General features: G+C 45.3%; 1 protein-coding gene across 1 annotated transcript in view; it reads left to right on the top strand.

Moving 5' to 3' along the window:
• Nucleotides 1-24,915, top strand: part of LOC144165226 (uncharacterized) — a 90,202-nt gene that overhangs the window by 6,808 nt on the left and 58,479 nt on the right. Inside the window, exon 2 of the mRNA XM_077695344.1 lies at nucleotides 9,166-9,376. Coding sequence (XP_077551470.1) covers nucleotides 9,362-9,376 — 15 coding nt within the window. The 5' untranslated portion in view covers nucleotides 9,166-9,361. The remainder of the gene's footprint in view (nucleotides 1-9,165; nucleotides 9,377-24,915) is intronic.

Genomic DNA, 24,915 nt, shown 5'->3' with positions numbered 1-24,915 from the left:
TGTTTCCGCTTTATATTTTATCACTGGAGCTGCAGGCTGTATAATAAAGCATTTGCGGCAAATAAATGGGTATATGTATGTTTTGTGTTGTGAGATATTGCGGATATGTATTTTTTTATTCGATTCTCTTGTGCATGGCTGCTAGTAAAAATGTATGGCGGATTTTGTTTACAGCGGATGTCGGAACGGCGTAAGAAAAGCGCATAAAGCCATATAAAAAAATTAGGAACGTTTTCAGTGTATCGTTCTTGTGTATAATATCACCACTTCTTACACGATTAACAGTATTTGGTCGGACTGACAGCAAAAACCCCAATAAGGCGTCAAACAAGTTTATACATTAAGCTGAGAGGAAATGAATTTTTTTGAGGCTGAAATTACACTAATGCTGGTATGATACTCGGCCGTGGTATCATTGTTTTTCTTTCCTCAATCTGCTATGCTCTTACCCTTGGCAGGCCTTCGCATCTGGCCGTCTCAGTTGTAGCAGAGTCCTTCAATGCCTTTCTGGTCATGAAACTTCGCCATCACGCTATGGGAGAGCTTCGTACGCTGCCGCGCCGCGGCGGTGGTTTTGATCGGTGGGCCGCCGGGGGCGTGGTCGGAGCGCGTTTGGCAGGGAACGGACCACGGAGTAAGATAAAACAGGCGCTCGCCGCCTTATCAGCAGTGCGCTCTTGCTTTACGTGTCGTGGGCCGCTAAAATGGACTTATCATTTCGTGAGTGGCGAAAAAATTTGGTGCGAACGGGCATGCTGCTACTGCGTTCCTGCCTGCCGGTCTGGCTACAGAGCAGCGGCGGCCGCCCGATGCCCTCCGATCTGCTGTGGCACCTCTCGTGGTAGCCTTTGAACCCGTACAAAACTTGGCCGGGAGTTTCATGACCAGAGAAGCATTGAAGGACTCTGGTTGTAGTTTCCTGTTAGCACCGGTAATGTACAGCCTCCCAAAATTTTAATGTTATAGCGGCAGCGACGGCCGACGGGCATTTCAGCACCTTATCACGGTGTTCACGGGCGAAATAGGCCAGGGTACGCACACGCGCATACCCTGTTGTGGGAGCATCGTCTGCTCCGCTGTTCTTCTTACGGCAACACACCCGGCTTTTCTTATCTTGCAAGGCCGTTTCGCTACCGCCAAAGGTAGCTAGGCAGCGTGGGGCACAAAGTCATTCAGAGGCACCAGTGCTAAGGGGTGTACCACTCCGAAAGAAACAGCGCAGGAGACGACACTCATACAGTAGATAGCCCTATGCGCGTGCGCGTACTCTCGCCTTCGCTGCTGAACACCGTGATAAGGGGTGACATGCCCGTCGGTCGTCGCTCCCGCTATATTAATAAAAATTTCGGAGGCTCTACTACCGTGGACGCTCGATGAGCACGGCTCATAGCGGCCGGCTGGCGGCCACGGCAAAATTTTAAAAATGAGCCTAACAAAGCTATCGCGTTAAAAACGGCGTTGTTCGTGCTGGGCGCTTTGCGGTCGTGGCAGAAATCGAGGTGATGTGTGTGGATATGCGACCCCAAACACTATAATATGGTGTTTACTCTAGGTGCGCAACATCGGCTTGGCAAAAAAAAAAAAATATAAAGCAGCCGTGAACATTCCAAAGTGTACTGTGCATGCGTGCAAAGCACCTTTATTGCTTACCTACTTCTTTGACCAAAGCCGTGGAAATGACTCTAGCCTTGGTCACACTCAGCAGCTTTCCTTTGTCCTCCTATTCGGGCTTGGTAATGGGAAACTTGTGTAAATGAAACAGTACTATCGCTTCAAAAAATTTTAAAGAATGTATTGCTTCTCGGCGGAGTTTTTAAGTAATAACGACCGTACAAGTTTTAAGCGTGTTCGCTGCATTTGCCCGAACAGCCATGACCGTCTATCGCGTAGTGCACACTTTTCGTACATTTTTAGCGCTGGCTTTACGCGTCTGGCTTCCGCCACGCACTCGCGGCCGGTATTTGCCTGACGCATGCGGCATAGTTTGCGTGATTTGAAGCGCAACAAAAAACACTCGGACGAAGAAACAGAGTAGACGAGACAGACGTCTGTTTCTTCACCCGCGTTTTTTGTTGCGCTTCAAATCATGGAAACTATTCACCAACTAGCCCAGCAAGAAGTTCTTCTCCGCGTAGTTTCGACGATCAGGCAACGCTTGTTAAAGGAAAATGCTAGCCCCGCGGGCGGGGCTTCTTTCTTGCACCGGTAGGGAAGGGCGCACCTTTAAAGCAAAAAGATACGCCAGGTCGTCCATTCCAAGACCGTGCAGAAAGATTGATGTTTCGCATCCCGGCACCTGCTAACAGCGAAGCTGTTGAGCAAGTCGTTGATTCCGGCGTTTCACAATACTCAGTACAAAGAAATGAAATCAGTGGCACAGGAGGGATTCGAGCCTGCGCTTGGTAGATCACCGGAGTAGGAGTCAGTCGTGTCATCCACTCGACTACAACCATTAGCTACTACGCGAGAGCTAAATGGTTTGCTCACTCGGCTGTCACTGCGGGATGAGAAATCACGCCACCTGCTTCACACACAACACATAACAGGGTGTACCCTGTTATGTGTTGCAGGAGCCTAGTTTAAATGTACGGGTTTCGTTCGTTTCTTCTGCTTCTTCGAATTCCTTCTTTTTCACCGTTATGGCAGCAAAGACGGAGCCAAGGTAATTGCGACAGCGAACAACAAGCGGGTCGGCTGCAATCGTGGACTTAAACCGTCGTGACAGTCCTGAAGGTTTCGCACAGCTTCGCTACCTTCAGTTCTTACACGTTAGCTTCCTTCATATTTTTTATCACCCTTCAGCGGATAGTATCTCCTCTAGCATCCCTCTAATTGTCATCATATTTCTCGAAGGCAGAAGTGGGCGTTCGCTGTGTGGTTTATTTTGGCGAATGACTACAAGCTACAGCTGATTTATTTTCCATTGACTGATTGTAGGGTTTAACGCGCCGACGCAACGCAGGTGATAAGACACGCCGTAGTGGAGGGCTCCGGATTAATTTTCGCCGCCTGGGAATCTTTAACGGGCGCCGAACTGTCGTACAGACAGCTGATTTAGCCTGCATTGGTTCAGGCACTCTAGGCAGCAACATGCAGCCTCCACTTACCATGTCGTGCGCTATGCGAGCGCGTGTGTGTGTGTGTGCGGTGTCGTTACGACACGGCCGACCTGCCCTCGAGTAGTTTCCGCGGGCAGTAAACGCATCATGCACTGCAGCTTCATCCATACTTTGCAAACCAGGCTCGCAATCCGCAAACTCAACTATGCAGTTACCTTAGCCCACAGTTTCGATCCCGTAAACGAGCAGCAGCCTCTGCGCAATCACGTTCACGTGGAGTCTCGTTGACTGTGAAAGTTTACCAAGCAACGCAGCTTCTCTTGGTGCCAGCTCTGGGGTGCACCTTACTTCGGCAAAATAGTGTGTGCGCTTCACCCCCCTGGGCGACTTTGGTTCGACCCATGCTCAGTACGGCACCCGAAGCGTCTCGGGAAACACAGAACGTTGGGTTTCGCTACTCCAGAACTCTGCAATGAATACTAAAGAATTTTAAGGCTATTCCTGAGCAACGCCTGAGAGAGCGACTAGGTTGGATTATAGACAAAATGACGGTTTTTTCGAATTCATAAACATGGTGATGGTGAAAAGCTTTATTGTCGTCTGTTGAGACGGAGTCACTGCTTGGTAGTGGCTATGTCCTCGTTCTTTGAGACGGCAGTCAGGAGACCATGGGCCCTGGTGACGTCCTTCGGGAGCTGAACGAGCAATGGGAGCAGTGCGGCCTCCCGTGTCTCGTGTCTTATAACGCGTACACCTGAGGTAGGTGTCTCAGACTTACTGAGGTAGGCCCAAACCATGTATTCGTTAGCTCCTGTGCTGTATTAATATATCCGGTCATTCCTTTGTGCCACCTCTAGTTTGAAAGCAAGGCAACCTCGCAATAAGCTTGAAAAACTAGGATGAGCAAATGGTCAGACCCACGCGGGAACGAACATGACGACCGGTATTCACGAGAGGGCCGACAGGCTGTGCGCCATATGTGGAAGCCATTAACAGACAGAAGATTGTGTGGGGCTACACAGACGGCAACGGGGAAGTGCCTGCCTACACGTACGTGACTCGGGAGCAAAACCTAAATTCATAACAGTTTGTAAAGGTAGCATACACGTTGAAGGATTTCCGGTGTGCATACAGGTAGCAGGTGGTCGCAAAAAAATCACGAAAAGTCGTATGCACATACTACACAGATGACGCATTGAAGGCGACTTATAATAAACCTCAGCAATAGGCAAACACAGAAACATGAGATAAAAAGTACACAGTCATAAACGCCTGAATTCATAGAAAAGCGTTTAAACGTGCAAAGGCACAAACGCAGCGCCCCATTCTGATCAAAACAATAAGCGCCCGGTGTCTCGTGTTCTCGTCGCTGTCGTGTATTTTAGTCTCATATTTGTAAAAAAACACATTTCCTAACAGGTTAGATTAGGATGTTCAACACATTACGCCACAGAAACTGGGACAGGAATTCCCCACAAAAACTTCGCTTTGTATTGCAAGGTATCTAGATGCTTCTTAATGCTTAGATTATACCCACAATGATAATTTTCGTTGTCATAAAACTAAAACATGCACCCTGATACTTTTGTACTGAATGAGGAAACCGAAGCCAGCAATCACGATGTACGCAGAATAGTAAGCAAAACCTTCAAACTTCTACTCATGCCAGAGGGAATACAGTTTCGAGGCCCAAACATACAAATCACGAACACCCTTCGTCTAAATGTCCTGCGCTTAAATGTGTTGATTATGGAGTACCAACTAGCTCGAACACACACGCAGCTAAGTGCTATCAGGAGGCTCCCATGTTGTTGTACACTTAAAATTTAACGGAAATGTGACGGGCACAGCTCGATGTGCTAAATGTGCTAAAAATTCCTTTCGCTTGCTCAATGACGCGCTGAGGCTTCTCAAGGGGCTTGAGGTTTTTTGTGGGCAACTGGTGGCTTCAAAGAAGTGACATTAAAGCGGTTCAATGAATTCTGCAAGATAGTAGTCTGCTATCTTCGTATGAAGAAGGCTTTTTACCACGTGGCAAAAAGAGTGCCCCATGATGTACAAACATTTTGCTTTAAGTACGCTTATTCCATGTTAAAAAACAGCCATTACGTTCCTAAAGAATTTGAGTGTGGAGCGTATAAATAGGGCTGTTATAATGGCTGAAAATTCCCTGTTAAACCATTGCTCATCGCAAAAACAGAGTGTCACAAAACATAGCAAGTATTTTCATCTAAAGGATGGTCACGTAAGGACATGCAAAGAACGTTTCCCAAGAGCCACCCCTCGAGGTCGGTGGGTCTCCCAGGGTGAAGGCCTGGGCCTCGAAGCTGTTTAGTTATGGGTGATTCGTGCGAAGGACATTTATATAACAGAATGCCCGCGTCAGCTTCTTCGCTTGGAGCTGAGCAGAAAGGGCAGTGGCCAATGAGCGATAGAGGATGGCATGACGCGCTGGTGACGGGCGCGTGATACTGCGCTCGCTTCCCCACCACCGTTTCCGCGAGCGTGTGCCGTCTCGGCAAGAATGCATTTCGCCAGAAAGCTGCTCAGAAAAGCGGTGGAAAGCTGTCAGGCGAGACCGTTCCCGCAGAACAGGTGTACCACGTGACCACTGCGGCAGCGAGTTGGTGTGGACTTTACCGACGGCGCGACGCCACTCCGCTGGCGGCCATCGGTAAGGCGGCATGGCAAGTTTGACGCCAGCGTGCCCGTACGTATAAGCTTCCGGGGTGCAGCCCACAGGCATCGAACATCTAATCAGAACATTTAACTAACATGATTGGCCACAACTTGTCAACTAGCTCCCTCTACGTCACAAGAAAAAAATACAATACACTCATGTATCCTTCCACTCGCGGAGAAGAAAATTTCGTCACCCTCGCGCCAACCGTAATCAGGTAGCCGCTCACGTTAACACTTCTGCTTCGCCGCGTTGTTCGAAGAAAAAAAAGGTGACGGCCTAGCACAGCTTACCCTGGATATGCAAAGCGTAAGCTTGGATTAGCCTGCTAAATACTCGGTTTCACTGCGCTAACTTTTGATATAGCTGGAATTATTTTATTATTTGTCGAAAGCCTGCCTTTGTCTGCAATTTTGTTCCCGCTTCCGGCGTTTTCCATGCTCCCCGGGTAATATCTGCGGGGTGGTCAGACGCTGCACGCCGACTATTGCTCAAAGCCTCTACCTCCCGCGCGACGCACAAAGACGGCCCGGGCTCAATCTCATTCATGGCCAAGCTCGCATGCGCGCGGTGAGTCACATGGTTAGGCGCTAACCTGCTGCGGAGAGCGCATGCGCCAAGCCACCAGCAGCGGTGGGAGCGGCAAACGCAGCTCTCGGCGGAGCTCGGCCCTGCAAATCACGGGATGCGTGGCCAAGGGTACGGCCCCGCTGTGGTACAACGAAGGACAAGTTTACCCCAACGGCGAAACCACTCGACGAGATTATTGAAGCATCGCTGTAAAAGCCGTGCCTTTGAGTGGGTTTCCTCGGCCAGCCCACTCTGCTGCGCGTGGTGGCGACAGAAATGACAGCGGAGTTTCAAGAGCGTTTCGTAGACGAACGCACGTGCAAGCACGTGTCCTGCACGCTCCGTCCTTCCATTTCATGTGCCGCGAGAAATTCGGTGAGAAAAGTGGGCTAGCAGCCCCGGCAAACGTTTATCCAGAATCCGCATAAGCCATCAATTTCTTAAAGATGATTTGCTTGTGACGGTGGAGGCTCTATCAGTGTGTGAACACAGTAAGCTCCCAGGCTGGCTGCGAAGGCTTCGGCCGGTGAGCTTGAATTTTATACCCGAACGCGCCTTAATATGTATTTTACGTGAAAGTAAGCGCAACACGCAATGCACTCTGAAGCTCCCCGAAAGAATGCTGTGACGTTTTCTCAGGACACTTTATGTCTCAAAAAAAAAAGGCTGGATACAATCAATATAACAAGGTTGTAAGTGGGGCTCTGGGAAATTTATTTCTTTCGTACATTAGAGGACGGCGGTGCTGGTTTTACACGCTGTCGTATATGCGCCCAGTTTGATGATTTACGTTTCTGGCGTAAGTCTGTAGTCTGCCAGTGAATTGTGTCTGCCGTAATAAAAAGATCTTGCAGGTGTTTCAATTCCAAGGTACTCGTCTGCGCAGCTGTAAGGGGCACTCCGAAAAGCGTTTCTAAGCGACGTCGTCATGTAAGGGTGTGTAGTCTCTCACTGACAGTTATAGAGAGTTATAGAGAGCAAGAACGTCCGTGAACAAGAAAACACCCACTATGGTGGGTGTGCGGCGAAGCTTTCCGAGCGCGTCGTCTCTGCTACCATGTGCAACCAACGGGAATTCGCACGGTGAGAGTGAACTAAAACTGGCTCAACGACTTTCGCATGTTAATGCGTCGCAATGGCTTAATAACTAAAGCGCTTCTACCCTAACATTGAGCACGTACGTTCAGCCCGCTCTGCGGCGACGCCGTGGCGAATAAGCAAAACAACCGAGTGCCGAGATTTCACCAACCTTTCAAGGTCGCCAGGGGGCCAAATGTTGCGACGCATTTCACTACAGAGTGCCTCACAGTTAACGTACCGCTTCGGCGTGTAAAATAGCCATAATTAAAAGTTTTAAAGTGACTTTCAGATCTATGTGGAAGTGTAGCTGCCTTAACTAGACATTGGCCCCGGGAGTGAACAGAAACCGCTAAAACCATTAGAAAATTACTGGAATATTCATGGGAAGAAATGACTAAAAGTGCGGTCCCATGACATACAGATTTACATACATTCAGATATTTTGTTCGGAGCTTTCGCAACGGACACTGAGTATAGCGGCAATACACGACTATTGTTTAGTTGTTGAGAGTTGCAGGAGAAATCAACCCGATGAAGGGATCTGAAAGGACGGAGAGGCTGGAATATGATACACAGACTTAACAGTACTTAACTGAGGTGGTTTATATTTCATGTATTTGGGTTACTATGTGCCCCAAAGATTTTCCGAAAAACCCATAATAATTGCTGCAGAGGTAAAACACGGTAGCGAAAGCACCATTTTCGGGAGAGTAGGTAAGATTCTTAAGTGAAATAAGCAGTTAATATAATTTTCAAGGCTATTCTTTCCGGAGCATCAAACACGGGAAATATCCTTAATGAATCTTCCAAACAAAAGTATTGCATTGGTGTGATGGTAAAAAAGATTATTCCAGAATTTCCATAAACGTGTGGTTAATGTGGGTCATTTTAGATTCCATCGAGGTTTCATTAGCTCCGGCGCATTTTAAGCCAGAAGTTCTCCAATGGACGGACAACTTCCGCTAGTGGCCCGACGTGTTTACTATCAATTGGGTTGCTATAGCTTGAATTTTAATCCGTACACAAACTGCTGGTCTTCAAAGACTTTATTTACAAATTTGTGAAACGGCACCATAAAAACTGGGGATATCATTCATCCTCGAGTGTTGAAAATTAGGACAGGTCTTCGCCACACCCCGATGAAGACATTACCTCAGTTTTCGCCATAGTCCCAAGGTCATTGTCACTGTACTTTTCCCTTGAATATCAAGCGCATCAGCCTAAGCAGTGTACTTGAGCGCAGAATTTGTGTTCGTTCAGGTTAAAAATTTTTCATCACCGTAACTTTCTGTTATAAGAATTAGTGAGGTCTTCGATTATCTTATACAATCTAGGATGAACGATTTTTTAATTTGCGGAATAAATATTAATGATTTTTGGTTATGTGTTGTACTTTTTCGTGTTGAATTGAAACAGACTCGACACATATTTTTTCGATTTTGCGTTAAACGTTTTGTGTTTACAAACTTGTTTGAGACTAGACACACTTCGCACTGCGTAGAAAAACTTAGGTATAACAAGACAAAAAAAAACTGCAGAGAAAAAAGTTGCTTTCAAACATTACGTTAAAGGCGGTCGCGCCAGATTTGAACTTCAGGGCTTTCAGAACAGAAGTATGTTGCAGCGTAGTAACTGGAGAGATTGCACAATTCCTCCCTCACTATTTTTTATCTATATTACCCCTACTTTTCACAATTTCTCCCTCACTATATTTTATCTATATTACTCCTACTTTTGCTTGCTACATGAACTTCTTTTCTCTTTCTGCGTTTAGAGCTGTAAACAACAAAATCATCTCGTGGCGGCCCTGACTGAGCCTATCTGCCGAGGACTCCTTCAAGCCAGATATCCAGGCCGCAATGGGAGCACTTCATACGCTTCAACGAGAGCAAAATTAAAGACTCGAGACAGGCTGACAACCGAGGCCGCCTGCGCATGAACGTATCAGTCCTACAGAAGGGTAACGAGGACCATGGACGCTGAGTCGGTGAGCATCAGCATTTGACTTGCAGCGTAACAGCAGAGCTGTATGATTCACGTATTCATCTTAGACAAGCCTTACATAGGTATGTCGTACACGTGCTAAGGTTTCTCGGGAGATAATTCTTAATAGGTGTGTTAGGAGGAAACCTGGCGTTATATTAAAGGTGAAAGCAGGGAGAATCTCAAGTGTTATTTCATGGGTTTCTGTACATAATTGTATTTTTAAACATGCATTACTTTCATGTTAATCTGTCACTAATTTTGAAAAACATGGACACCAATAAGCTGCAGCAAAACATGCGTAGAACCCGCATAAAGAATTGAGGTACTAGCTTACAAAGACGAGTGCAGAGGGCGGAAAGGTAGCGTGTGCTTCACTTTACCCTAGTATTTTGTGGAGGAGTGGAACTCAGAGGGCATTCGCGATGAAAAATATTCAAAACAACAGTTATCGACAACTTTTTTCGGAAGCGGTGTGTCGCGCTTACGCTAATTCGGCGTCTGGTGTCATGCCGACGAACACTCATTTTGCAATGACCAGTATAAAAGATCTACAAAACAATCAGTAATTCTTGTGTAATACAGAATTGTCCACACATGTTTTTTTTTGTTTTTATGCAAGTTTTTATCTTTAAAGTTTGTTTTCTCACGTTAACTTAATCTCTCTGCGGTCTTTCACACAAATACGCAGACTCCGCCTCTTAAACTACAATAATCAGTATACCTGTGTTCGCCCAGCAGGTCTTTTAGCGAAATAGCCACCTTGATGATGATTCAGAGTAAGGGAGGCTGATCTATGTTGTTGTTAACGATTATTCCGTTCGTTTTACATTACTAGTGGGCTGTTGTACGGACGCTTCCTATATTATCTACGCCCTAAACTTTCATTTCTTCCCAGTTGTCTTGAATCAAGGCCAAGTGAAACTCAAATCCAGCAATGTTATCGGAGCCCGTCACAAGAATTCAAACGAGTTTGTCTTGGTCAAAATTTTGTACACTGTTGCCAGCGTTGGAACCGCATAATTCTTTGTGCTCAGCCCAAAAAACGCTTTGTGTCGAAAGGCCTTTTGGGACGATGGATATTTTTTCCCGCTAAACTGCACCAGAGATATTTTATTGTACCCTTCGTGCAAAACAATCCTTGGGGAGGAATGCAATCCGAGAACGTCGGTTTGTTTACAAAAGCAAAGAAGATAAAACATTGAGAATTTGTGGTTCAGTGCGCTGAAATAAAAAAAATAGATTGGGATCTATCAGCGCGTGTATACCTGCTGTAGTTTGCGGGCTTGAAGGAATAGAATGATTTTGTCTCCTGTATTCATAAACTTTTGCACAAAAAATTAAGTAATGTGCGTGGGAAGTATTTAGGTGAGGATGAATAAAAAAGACACATGAAATTATTAAGCAGTAATGAGTGTGTAGTAGAGCTACTTGTTATGTAAGCATCACTGAGAGCCGCCCTAGTTGGAACTTATTCATTTTCAAGATAATAGCGCACAGAAAAGGGGGACAAAGAAAGGAACACACGGACAAGCGCCGTCTATCAACTGAGTGATTTATTCGAAAAACACAGATTTTTATACCCTACCACACTGCGCACACCAGTACAAGAACCCATCGACGGCGCTGATAACAAAAAATGTGTACACTCAACAATTCACACCAACGATGATAGTAGCAAGAGTTCCTTATCTAACAATGTTAACGAGGGATGGCTTACACAATCTTTTTTTTGGTGGGAAATATGGAATGCCTCAACGATTTCTCTTGATGTTTTTTGGTGATGCTTGAAGAAAATGACAGTGTTGTCGAAGCAGGGTGTACATCCACATGTGTTGCAATGTAAGGCCAAATGCGTGCACGGGCGTCCTTTTAAACTAGATCACTGTTCCCTCAGTCTTATACACCTTCCAGTCTGACCGACATATACATGACCGCACTTCATAGGTATCCTATACACGACATCATTTATACAATCAACAAATTGCTTTCCATATCTTGCAGTACATTCATTCTTGCCTTCGTTCTTTTCTTCTTTTTCATACTTTTGTTTTATCATATAACACACACTTCCTACAATGTTCTGTGCAGAGAACACCACCTTTACATCGTGGTTTTCTGCCACCTTCTTAATTCTATGGGAGAGTCCATGCACGTAAGCTATTACAGAAACATTGGACCGTTCCTCTCTGGGCCTGCTTCCTTGCGTCGTACGTTGTATTTCCTCGTTTAACTTTCGGAGCAACCGGCCACACGATACCAGCAAAACATTTTGCGGATAACCAGCGTCCCGCAAACCACGTATTCGTTGTCCGAACGCGTCGTTCATTGCGTGACAGCACGACTTAAGCAAGGCAGATCTTAAGCATGCCTCAGCAATCCCATTCTTGACCAACCGCGAATGGTCTGAGGCATAGCTAAGCAGAGGCGTTCCAGCACGAGGAGAATACGACCACCATACATGATCCGATTGAAAGGTCAATTTTGTATCTAGGTACTGCAGCATATTATTAGCGGGTACTTCTGAAGTGAACATCAACCCCTTGCCTCGTAACTGAAACGCGTCTTACACCCGCCTCGTCAACACTTCTTTGTCGACGTTTGAGCCCACAACTAAATAATCGCCCACGTACCTGAACACCTTCGTAACAACGCCAACTAAATCTTTGGCCAGCTCTCGGGCCACACTACTCAGAAATATTGTGCTTACGGCAGGGCCCAGCTTCGAACCAATGCACACACCTGTAGTCTGTATAAACGTCTCGTCACCAAACCCGACATGTGTGTTGTTCAAGTAGAAATGTAGAAGCTCTAGAAACGATTCCACGGCCACTCCACAAGTGTTGGAGTAGCTTTCCGCAACACTTGTGCAATGTCCATTTCGCGACACTTTATGTCCATTTCGGAGGCAAAATGCTTTTAAAAACAGAGCTGTTTAACCTTGAGCTGGTCCGTTGACCTTCAAAAGACAAATTCCAAGAAAAAACCGGCGTGAGTTGGCCCACGCATGACCCTCGCGCAGTGGCTTTATCAAAACAAAATACCGAGCTCACGTAGACGTGCGCCACGTGATGAGCGCTCAGCGGCGTCAAGGATTGTGCGTGGACTTGCGCCACGTGAAGAGCTCCCGCCTTCGTCGTCGCGGTCGTGTTGCTACCGGAGCGCCACGCGTCCACACCGCGCCGAAGACGAAGGCGACGAATCTGCCAAGCCATCCCTTTACAATCCACACGTGGAGACGGCCACCGGACCTCCTGAAGTGGAGTCCCACCGAAGCGAGGAGGCGCTGCAAGAAGATGCGCCCCACGTGGCTGTGCTGTCTGAAGACGGTGATGAAAGGGAACTTTACAAACTTTAATGGTTTTTGCGTTACAGTTCCGTCCAAAACGGCTTTGCACTGCTTGGGTCCGGCTGCTCCCTCTTTCTTGTGATCCGCTTTCAGTGTCGGGAGAAGCGCGATCGAAAGCAGCGCTGCTATTTCTTCAGCCTTGAATCAATAGTGTTATCTGCGCACGTTTTTGTTGCATGGTTCTCGAATAAAGTGGTTGTGGCAGAGTTAAATATAAAATACCACGAAAAGCTACCTTGCTGATTTTATGTGCTTGGAACACTGTTCGGCTGCGGGAAATTTGAAGTGAAAACTTGCGTACCTACACCGCGAGAACTATCTGTTAGAGAAAACCGCGTGTTGACAGCGAACATTCTTGTAATACTGCCCTACCACATTCCCTGTTTGTGGGGGCGGGCTTGAGTGTGTGCAGACAAGTCCTTGTTCGAATAAGGTCGCTTCTTCGTGCAGCATTATATAATAGATTTGTTTATTTAGTTATAATTGCTTTATTTTTTGCACCCCCTTCTGAGTCACACGTCTTACCGCCTCCGTGGTCTGTTGCTTCGCCGCCGCTATAGACTGAGGGCCGAGGGTAAGGGCGTATTCATGGGTGTTTGTGGCCATTACTACACCAGGGGGGCCAATCCCGCTTTGATGAGGAAGTGCGTTAGCGGCAATAGTCGCCGGGGTCAGGCCACACCCCAAGCCTCCAGCCTAAGAATACCTGTACCCGGACATGCCGCCATTGGGATCTCAACCTGGAAACATTTAACACGCGAACTTTATCAAGCGGGGCGAGTCTGCAGGTGTTGTACAATAAATTCGAAGGCACTGAATGGGGTGTATTAGGGCTTAGTGAGTTGAGGAGAAGAGGTGAAGCCTTTAGAGCGCTGAAAAATAACACGTCCTATGTTACCATGGTTCAGTGGACTGGGAGTGGGATTTGTCGTCAATAAAAGCATAGCTGGTAACTTAGACGAATACTTAAGCATTGACGAAAAGGTAGCCGGTCTTGTGATTAGGAATAATAAGAGCTACATATTCGAGGTGGTACAGGGCTACGCGCTTGCGTGTGTCCATGACAACTACCTAGTTGAAGGCTTCAATGAAGATCTGGAATTGGCAATGGCTAAAGAAAAAACACAGTATACTGTAGTTATAGGAGACCAATGCTAAAGTAGGCAAGAAGCAGGCTGGAGACAAGGCAGTTGGGAACTGTGGTGTGGCCTGTAGGAATAACAGAGGGGGCTTATAAGTGCAGTTCGCAGAACGGAATAATCTACGCATCATGAATACTTTCCTCTGTAAACGACAGAGCCGGAAGTGGACGTTAAAAAGTCCCAATCGGGAGCATAAAAATGAAATATACTTCAAAATACGCGATAACCCTGGCGTCGTTCGGGATGTGGAAGTGCTCGGAAGGGTAGGGTGTAGTGACCACCGTATGGTAAGATCTGGAATTAGGCTAGATTTGATAAGGAAGCGTAGCAAGCTAGTGCAAAAAAGATCACATCAATGACCTAAAATTAAGACGGAAAGTTGAAGTATTCAGGATTGCGCTGCATAACCAATATTCTGTTCTAACCGAGCAACCAGAGTTTACGACACAGGAAACGACTGGGAATCTTACACGAATTATCATGGAGTGCGCAGTACAAGTCGGAGGCACGATAGCTAGACAGGATACTGGTAAACGTTCCCAGAAGACGAAAGATTAATTAGGAAATGGCAAATCACAACAGTCTGCATTCCCGCTGTCAGAATAGAACTAGCGGAGCTTATAAGTTAATACATAAGCATAAGACAGCTGACATACGGAAGTATAATATGGAGAGGATTGAGCATGCTGTAAAGAACGGAGGTAGCCTGAAAGCTGTGAAGTGGCGTCTAGGAATGGTGAAACATAATAAGTATGCACTCAAAGGAAAGCAAGGCAATTTCATCAGAAATAGGGATGAAATTGTTATAGTTAGCGAAGAGTTGTTTAGAGATCTGTACGGTATCCGCGACATCCAGGATAATACTGAACGCGGAAGTAGTTCACAGGAGGTAGACATCCCACCAGTAACCACACAAGAAGTCAAGAAGTCTTTGAAAGAAATGCAAGGAGGCAAAGCCCCTAATGAGGATCAGATAACATCAGATCTGTTGTAGAATGGCTGCAAATTGTACTAGAAAAACTGGCAAACCTGTATACCTAATACCTAATGACCGCGAGTGTACCGGAATCTTGGAATAACGCGAGCATCATCCTAATCCATAAGAAAGGTGACATGAAGGACTTGAAAAATTACAGGCCGATCAGCTTACTGTAAGTAGTCTACAAGGTACTCACCAAGGTAACCGCTAACAGAATTTCTATCACCGTAGATTTTAGTCAACCTAATGGACAAGCAGGAGTTCGCAAAGGCTCAATTATTCAGCAATGAACCATACTCACACGATCCATGAGGTGATAGAAAAATACGCGTAGTATACTTCACCCATATATATAGCCTTCATAGATTATGAGAAAGCATTTAACTCGGTTTAAATCTCGGAAGTCCTTCAGGCAATGCGGAATCAAGGTGTAGATGAGCATTACGTGAGAATTCTAGAGGATATCTGCAATGGGTCCACAGCTACCAATGTCCTTTATAAGGAGAGCAGTAAAATAACGATAAGGGCGCCCAAGCGCCCAATGACCGCGAGTGTATTAGAATCTTTGAAGAACGCGAATATCATCCTAATCCGTGACATGAAGGACTGGAAAAATTACAGGCGATCAGTTTGCAGTCAGTCGTCTACAAAATACTTTCTAAGATAATCGCTAATCAAATTTCTTTAACCTTACATTTCAGTCAACCTAATTAACAAGCATGTTTTTGTAGAGGCTATTCAGAAATGAACAATAATCAAACGATCAATCAGATGATAGAGAAATGCGTAAAGTATACTCAGCTCCTATATATTGCCTTCATAGAGTATGAAAAAGCATTTGACTCGGTCGAAACCTCAGCAGTCATTCAGGCATTGCGAAATCAGGGTGTACATGAGCATTACGTCAGAATGCTGGAGGATATCTACAATAGGTTCACAGCTACCATTGTCATCCATAAGGACAGCAGTAAAATACCTATAAGGAAGGGCGTCAGACAGACACAATCTTTCCAATGTATGTTTACAAGAGGCATTCAGAACAGTGGATTGGGAAGAGGGGGGCGTAATACTTCATCGAGGATACCTCAGTAACTTTAGATTTGCTGATGATGTTGCCCTAATAAGTAACTCGGGGGGCGAATTGCAAAGTATTATTACCGCACTGAAAAATCAGATTAGAATTGTGGGCCTGAAAATTAATATGCATAAAACTAATGCTCAATAGCCTTGGGAGAGCTCAGGAGTTGGAGATAGGTGACGAGGCTGTGGAAGGTGGAGGCGAATATATCTACTGAGGCCAAGTAGTGACCTCGGATCCCAACCATGAGGCCATTATAATTAGAAGGACAAAAATGTGGTGGAGTGCATTCGGCAGGCATTCTGAGAAAATGAATGGCAGCTTGCCATAGTCCCTAGAAAGAAAGTGTATGACAGCGGCATCTTACCGGTACTCACCTAGGGTGACGAAACTTGGAGGTTCAGTAAGAGGGTTCAACGTAAATTGAGGACGACTGAGCGAGCAATGGAACGGAATATGATAGGTGTAACGTTAAGAGAAAAGAAGAGATTGGAGTGGTTCAGGAACCAAACGCTTGTTAAGAACGTATGAGTACAAATTAAAAAGAAGGGGGTGTGGGCAGGGCATGTAATCCGAAGGCATTATAACGGTTGTTCCGGGTAGCAGAGTGGATCCCTGATAGATAGATTGTAGGGTTTAACGCGCCGACGAAACGCAGGCGATGAGGCGCCCCGTTGTGGAGGGCTCCGGAATCATTTTGACCACCTCGGGATCTCTAATGTCCCTTAGATCTCGTATAAAAGGGAATTTTTGCTTTTCGCCTCCATCAGAAACGCGTCCGCTGCGACAGGGAATCGAACCCGTGACCTCGTGCCCAGAAGCACAACTCCTTAGCCACTCAGGTGGGTCACAGTGGATCCCCGGAGAAGGCAACAGTGACATGCGGCGGCGTAACGTTAGATGGGCAGGTGAGATCAAGAAGTCTGCGGAGATAAATTGGTCGCAGTTAGCACAGGACCGGGCAATTGGAGATCTATGGCAGAGGCCTTTGCCATGCAGTGGGCGTGGACAGGCTGATGGGGACGTTGTTCGTATCGTGGGCATACAGCCAAGACATGAGTTGACATTGCGAAATGAACACGAGTAACATCAAGCTATCGAATTTACAGACAATTTAGAAAAGAAAAAAGAGGCGTATGAAGCATTGAAAAATTGAGCATAGGCACGCAATTAAACCAAATCAGCAGTACAGCCACGTACGAAATGGCTTGTTATTAGATAATAACAAGGAAAAATAATAATATTATGAGTGGAAGGTAGCATACTGCGTAACGGAGCTGCGAAGCATTGGACGTCAATGAGAATAACCAATAATCTGGCAGCGAGGTAAATCCCACAATCATTTTGAAGAAAAAGGGATGTTTTAGACAATAGATTCTATAATTCAGCGGTTTTATGTGTTTCGTTTGTTTAGTGCGCGTAGAGGAAGTTTCTTACGTTACGTACTTAGCAATATCGAAGTTATAGCGACCATGCAATATCTGTAGAAAAAATGTGAGCCTGTTTATGTTCATTCTGTAGTTGGCAGTCATGATTCCAACCTTTTGCCCGAGTTAAGATATCGACAACGTTCGATGACAACAAATATATAAACCTGAGCGCTTTATTCTGAAGGCTGTCGCATTTTTATATAATGTTTTATGTACGGATGTCAAACTGGACTAGCGTAATCAACTAGCAGCATAAAGATTATTTCGGATAGAGGAAGTTTTACTTCCGTAGTCGCATCGCGCAGTTTCCAACATCGCCCACAATTTCTTTCGGGCTATATCAGAGATGTTGTCCACATGTGCTGTCGAACGTAAAGTAGGGGGAACATAATTACCAAGATTTTTATTCTCAGAAGCTTCCTTCAACGGCGTGTTATCGACTTAGTAGCAGAACTGAAACAGGGCTTTTTATCGAGTCATTCGCATAAACAAGGCTTCATCAGACGTCCATATGGAACACCACACCCTCCCCTTGATCCACGGTCGTTCTTGCATGCTGCGTAGTTTGGGGGAAGGAAATTGTGGGAATGAACTCATTCACTTAGCAACGCTTCGGAAATTCTAAGGGGCGTCTTATATACGAATTTCTGTTGAATTGAATTTACTACGTACGTTTCAGTTGAGCAGCGTTCATGATCAGTGTTCACTTTCCTCTAGCCCTTACGGAGGTATTATTGCAGCTAATTTGAGACTTGGTCAGTTCAGGTTGATTTTATTGATTGTTAGGTTTAACGCGCCGACGCTACCCAGGTGACTTGGCGCACCGTAGTGGAGGGCTCTGGATTAATTGTTGCCACCTAAAGATTGCAAGGGTTAAGGCTTGGGCGAGTTGGTGCATGATTATAAAAGGGGAAACAGCGCAAACTCAGACAAGACACAAGAAGAAGGAGGTTTTTGTCACGTCCTTGTTTTGTCACCTCCTTCTTCTTGTGTCTTGTCTGAGTTTGCGCTGTTTCCCATTTTATACACCTAAAGATCTTTAACGCCCGCCGAAATCTCTGACACACCGGAGTTCTTCGTTTTGGGCTCAGTCGGAAAAGTGACCAGCACGGCCAAGAATCGAACCTGCGCCCTTTGGCTCAGCTACACAACGCCTCAGCCAGTGAGACACCGCGGCGGGTCTTCTTTAGGCCATCCCAGTAGTACAGTCGATCGTCTACTGAAAGCTTAACGCGAAACAGGCGCACGCGTGAACCGTTGCGCTTGCGGAATCAGTAAATCTATGCGGAATCAATAAAGAGCCGACTATGCGAAAAAAACTGAATGGCCTTCCGCCTTACTATTGCGGTTGGCCAGCAAGGCTGTATGTTGCCGTTATACGCACATGCCTGTAGTTTTGGAAGCCAACGTTCTGAGGGCAATGGAAACGTCGTCACAAAGCTGCATGCTTTGTACCAGAACAGGAAAAGAAATGCGATGTTGCTAACAGGCCTACGCTTCTGCCCGAGTAAAGGAACAACTTGCGCAAGACGAACCGGAGAACCGATCACACACTGTCAACAAGATCCTAATGGTATATCTAGAAAATTTCTCTTAAACTTTAGGTACGCCCCATCAAAAATGTTTATTCGGCGGCAGGGTACGTGCGTTTTTTCGTCACGTTTTCTGCATCACGACACGCATCAGACTGTCTTACTTGCCAGTTACGGGCGGCCTCTCTATCACGACCTTCGGTCCTGTTCGTCCTCGACGCAACCGGTCGCTTTGGACATTCCTGCTTCTTGACGGACAGACAGACGGATGGATGGATAGATCGATGAATGGATGGACGGATGGACGGACGAACGGACGAGCGGACGGACGGACGGACGGACGGACGGACGGATGGACGGATGGACGGATGGACGGACGGATGGACGGATGGATGGATGGATGGATGGATGGATGGATGGATGGATGGATGGATGGATGGATGGATGTTTGGATGGATGGATGGATGGACGGATGGATGGATGGATGGATGGATGGATGGATGGATGGATGGATGGATGGATGGATGGATGGATGGACGAACGGACAGACGGACAGATGGACAACAATTTTCGTGTTGAGGTAGCTTAAAAAAGACTATTGTCTTTAAACCGACAATGACATACTCGCTGCCTAACGAACCCCCTCTCCTTCAAATCTTTTTTTGTGTGGTCTTACTATGACAAAAGCCTGTCATCTCTATGTTTCATGTAACGAATGAGGTTCGCAAAATTTCCATGAAGGTGCACAGAATCACGATGAAAATCGAAGCACAAAGTTTGAGCCTCGCAAGCAGTATTTTAGCGAGAAATTGAACGGAATTACTACGTAACGGAATAGAATAGAAATGCTACGTAGGCCACTGGGCTACATAGCAGTTCCGGTATGAAAGAGTAATATAAGACACCCTGATGCATTTCACATATCGTTTTGGATGCTTTGTCTGGCATCCGCTTAATTAATTGGTGAGGTGGTAGTGACTCAACAGTGCCTTAAAAATTTGTGTCTCTTCGAGAGCACGCGCAAGTCCACAGGTTTCCCTACCTTTTTAAGGTACTGCGGAACTTTGTTAATATGGTGCCCCACGGTTGTTGCTCCTAGTCTCGGTTATTGCACGACCTACTCGACGAGGAAACAACAATGAATGCCAAACCTCTTGGAAAAGTTACGTTACACATTAAAAATTTAAGTACGTAGTAATCGCAAGAAACTCACTTTCTGGGAAATTTCTTAAAGGTCGCGCATGCGAAACTCTAGCGAAGCGCCGACGCCTTTTTTATATTTTGTGCAAAAGAAAAAGAAAATAAGCAGATCCTACAAAATAATACGACTTGGCCGGCTCCGTAGCTTAGGGGCTCATGTGAAATGCCTCCCTTAGCAGCTAACGCTACACGCAGGTAGGAATTCTACACGTTAGTCACGAAATCACACGTGAGAGGGCAATATAAAACGACAGCTACCTGATCACGTAGGGTGAAATCATGCCTAAAGGCCGAGCGCAGTCGAATAGCTAGTTGTTATTGGGAGTTCTCAAACTGCTCCCGGAAGGAGAGCTGGAAACGCTCGAGATTTCCTGCTAAAAGCCATTTCGTCAATCCACGATAAAGCACGCTAGAATGGAGGTAAGTGAAAGCCGCATGGAGAAGAAACGTTTGTGTGTTTTTAAGGAACAAGCTGGAATTATGGCAGTATAAAGTAGAGAATCCTCGTAATGTACTCGACTCCCCTGAATATGCGCACAATTGTTGCCATGTAAGTTGGCTTTTCAGAGATGTGTGACAGGGATTTCAACGACTATTTTGTGTTTGTTCCTTAAAAATTAAAACATGCCCTGTTTTTCCGCAACAATTGCGGAGATTTGGGCCACAATCATTGGAATGGTCCTAGTTCGCAGTATGGTCCCCCAATTTGCACGTATAATTTCGTAACTCTACTGTGTATCCCAATGACAAAGGTGCGTTCTGAATTTCACCTATTTAGCTCAAATTACTGAGGGTCTTGGAAGAAAGTTGAGCAGACAGGGGTGCTCACGCCAACTCCCTTGCAATTATTTTAGGCAATTTATAGTGCTAACATTCAACTATTTTGACTACTGTCGTAACTTACCTCTTACAATGCCAAGTGACTGTCGTAGCTATTATTGTCATCGCAGTGGCAGTAAAACAAAATTTCAACATTTCGGAAGCCAGTCACACCATGTTGAAGGTGGATGGTCCTTACCTTAGGTATTATATTTCGAATTTTCAACCTATTTAAGTGGTTTGCAGCTAGAGAACGATCTTGAAGTGTGACACTAAAGACAATATTTGGCATGAATAAAAACAAGAGCTGCAATATTTGCCCACACGGGTCATTTTTCATTTCTACTTCGGAGTTCAGCCTTTATACATCTAGAATCCATATACTATTCCATTTAACGGAAGCGTGTTTTCTGGCTAGAAATCACGTGCTACCATTGGACGCTAGGATCTCGGAGACATATTTAATTTCTTAGAGTTAATATTAGTGGTTATGAAGCAGGTGCTTCATAGAAACAAAACATCCTTTTGCAAGCTTAGCAGAGTTTGGGTTTGGGCTAGTTTGTATCGATAATCCATGACTTCGTGTAGCGCGAAAAGCAGACAAAAACAGGAGGCGACGGGCCCAAGCGCTTGTGCGCGTCGCCAGCACGTCGCCTCCTTCTGTCCTTGTACATTTTTTGCGGTAAACGAAGTCATCGATCCTTTAACAAATCTGCTGCTGAAACAACGTACTGGCCCGTCGGAAACTCATGGAATAAAGGAAAGGAATTGTCGGTAAATTTTTCACATGGTGTTTTTCCAGAACTTCTAGCGGTGTGCGCAGTAGGACACCCTTACTGATGGAGAAGTAGGTTGGTTAGACCTGTATGGCCTTAAAGGGACAGACAACCGATTTTTGTCGAGTATAAATGCTCTATCCCAAATGAAAGGGCATCACTTAAAGCCCCTTGACGAAGTTGAAGTTGAAGTTGAAGTTTATTCATAAAAAGTAAACGGTTACAAAGAAAATTTACAGACAAGGTTTTGCTGATAGCGGTTGTGCTGATAACGCCCTAGAACTTTTTAAGTCGAAATTTTTAGATCTACGAGCCGTATGTGTCCTTCCCAAAAATAGTGCTGGCAACCATGACATAGAGTAGCTCGGCAGCATACTTTTGTCTGTATGCGAAATGAAAAAGGATATTTAAAAACTTGTCCCCAGCTAAAAAAGTTTGAATCGCTGGTTTTCCTGTTCCTTTATGTGTGTTTTTAATGCAACGGTCTATTTTGCATTAATGCGCCATCTGTTGGGATAGACGATAGGTAGAATCTGGGTTTAGGTTGTGGAGGTGGGTAGTTCAATTCTCCCCGGGGCGCGATGTTATTTTTTTTAAAGCTGCCGTTGGCGTATTTGGATACTGAAATCAAATATTTTGGAAGAACAAACGCCCCTGACCCAGGCAGAATCGTCAAAGCTCCTTCACTGGGTCTGTTGACTGAACGCTGCCGTTGATTCTAGGCATGGAGGCTCAGTTAGCCACACTGAGTGCCCCCCAGCGATTGTGGGCGGCGGCGCAATTTAACATTTTCAAAATAATGTTTAGAAATACATATACAATTTAACCTTGTACAAATAATTGTATTAAAAGGTTTTCAATACTTAAATAAACGTTTCAGCAGTTGCAGTAGCTGCTAGGTTTGCAGGCCACGTGACAGGGACACATATTGTAGTGTCAAGTTTCGACACTACGAACCGCCACCCTTCCGATTTCAGGACGTTTGCTGCCAAATCAAAATTATTTCCCCCAATTTGTTTACAAATTGCTTGTGGTTATCGGGCTATATAAAACGCTGGCTTTCATATGAGCTAGAGAACATATCTGGCACAAAAATCGGTTGTCTGTCCTTTTAAGGAACAAATTAACAAGTGAAGGACGTAGCACTTTCACTTATCGTGACTGCGCACCATTTGATAATAGGATGTAACCACGGAACACCTTATTCTTGATACATGTTAATGCCAGAAGTGCAAAAGATAAGGAAGAAGAAATCGGCATGTTTTCCGCGTTTGGTGAAGATAGTTTTTACCTGGTGTTACAAAAATATGGTTGGCGTACAACGATGAAGCCCCATTTTTCACTGGATACTCGTGTGAATGTTTATGAAGAACAAAAAAAAATTCCCGCGCCTTCCCGCGAGGGGAACACGAGTAAATGCAGAGCATTGGGGCCTCAGTACTGATTGAAGGCAGTGTTGCTTCCATCGCTTCTTCCGTGATGCTGGAGTAGCAGACACGAGTAAACGTGGGCACGAGCGTCAACCAAGGAAGGAAGGAGCAACGCAGTGACTGAAACACGAGCGACCGCTAGCCGCTATATTTGCAGCGCGCGCAGTAGAGGGAGAGCAGTACGAGGGGGAGAGCGCGCATGCGCAAGCATGTTACGCCTGTTACGCCGAGACCGCGACGGAGCGAACGGGCTTACTACGACGCATGCGTGGGCCAGCTGCTGTTGAGAGAGGAGGGAAGGAGAGGCGCCCCTGCTGCGGACGCGAAACTGTTGACACCGTTCGACGCAGGAACAGGCAAGGCTGAGAAATGCTCTCCATTTAAAAGCGAGGCGCTGGCATTGGAGTATTTACAAAAGTAAATGTGAAGTACACTCTCAGTGAAGAATTTCGTGTTAGCAATGGTGATGTTGAATGTTTAACTTTGGGTTTCGGAAAAACTATTTTCGGAATTAATACTCCTCCATCAGGTACAAAATAAATCGAAAATTTCATTCATCGAAAATTCATCGAAAATGTCATTAAAATATCGCCATAGCTGATAGAAATCAGGCAGTTATACTGATGGGCGACATCAACGTAAATACGAAATGTGAAATTTTCTGGGTGACAGAGACCTAAAACCTTTTATCTACGTATGCCTGCCAAAATTACATTGATAACTGTTAATAGTGAACGAAAGTTGATGCCTGTATTTCTAAGCTGAACGAATCTGAAAGTAATAATTTTCATGTGATGTTACAGACTATCTTCCAGTTTATTGTTATGCGTCATACGATAGGTCTTGAAGTGGCAACAACTCAAAGATACGCCGCAAAAAAAGCGCAGGGACAATAGAAAATACAATAGAAAGAAAAATCTTGAAGTAGACGGAAATGAAGTTTACGAAAAAAGTGACCCGGATCTTCCTACCAAACTTGCACGTAAGCTATGACACTACGTTCCCGCAACAGGCTATAGGTGAGAGAGTGTAAAAAGTCGCAAAAACCACTGATACACGGAAGCTTGCATAAGGAAATCGCGAAAAAGAATAAATTCTGGCATGCTTTCGTGCGCACATGACATCCAAAATAGGATTTACGAAGTAGCGAAACACCCTTAACAGAAAATTACCAGGCCCAAAAGCCAGCTTTTATGAACACATGTTCTCAAATATTAAAGATAAAGCGAGGAAAACTTGGGGGGTGATAGATAAATCAAACAAATAGAAGAAAGCCAACGCGCCTACCCAAAGATAATCAGAGGCGATGCAACACTTAGCGCCTCAGTCCAGGCGGAAGCTATGAATGAACACTTTATAAATGTGACAAAGGTCCGAACGGAGACCGTTTTGTGTCGATTAGTGCTTTAAGGACTAATCGACACATTTTTTTTGCGCCCAACCTACCCAAAAAGCGTGTGTTATCTAGTTAGAAAAACTACATCAGAGCACACTTGCAGAAACTGAAATGATCGCACTAGAACCGATCAAATTTGTGGCCACGCTCATTAGTGAAGTTCTAAGAGACATAATAAACATAACATTAAGTACCGGTGTTCTGCCAGGAGGTATAAAATCGCACGAGTAACGCCTCTATTAAAGGTGAGAAAAGGAAAGAAAACGGGCTTTCAAATCCCAGACCAATATCGGTTCTTCCCGCACTCTCTAAAATATTTGAGGATGCCATCCTTGATAGGTTATCCAATTTTTTGCACATAATAATATTATCTGCAAAGCCCACTAGTGCTTCCAGTAGGGGCGGTCGACAG

The sequence above is a fragment of the Haemaphysalis longicornis genome, unplaced genomic scaffold (genome assembly GCF_048455015.1).
Source record: "Haemaphysalis longicornis isolate Haplotype H1 unplaced genomic scaffold, Haemaphysalis longicornis Haplotype H1 scaffold_14, whole genome shotgun sequence".
In the NCBI taxonomy this organism is placed as follows: domain Eukaryota; kingdom Metazoa; phylum Arthropoda; class Arachnida; order Ixodida; family Ixodidae; genus Haemaphysalis; species Haemaphysalis longicornis.
The sequence above is the reverse complement of the archived record's forward strand: the minus strand, read 5'-3'. Positions and strand labels throughout refer to the sequence as shown.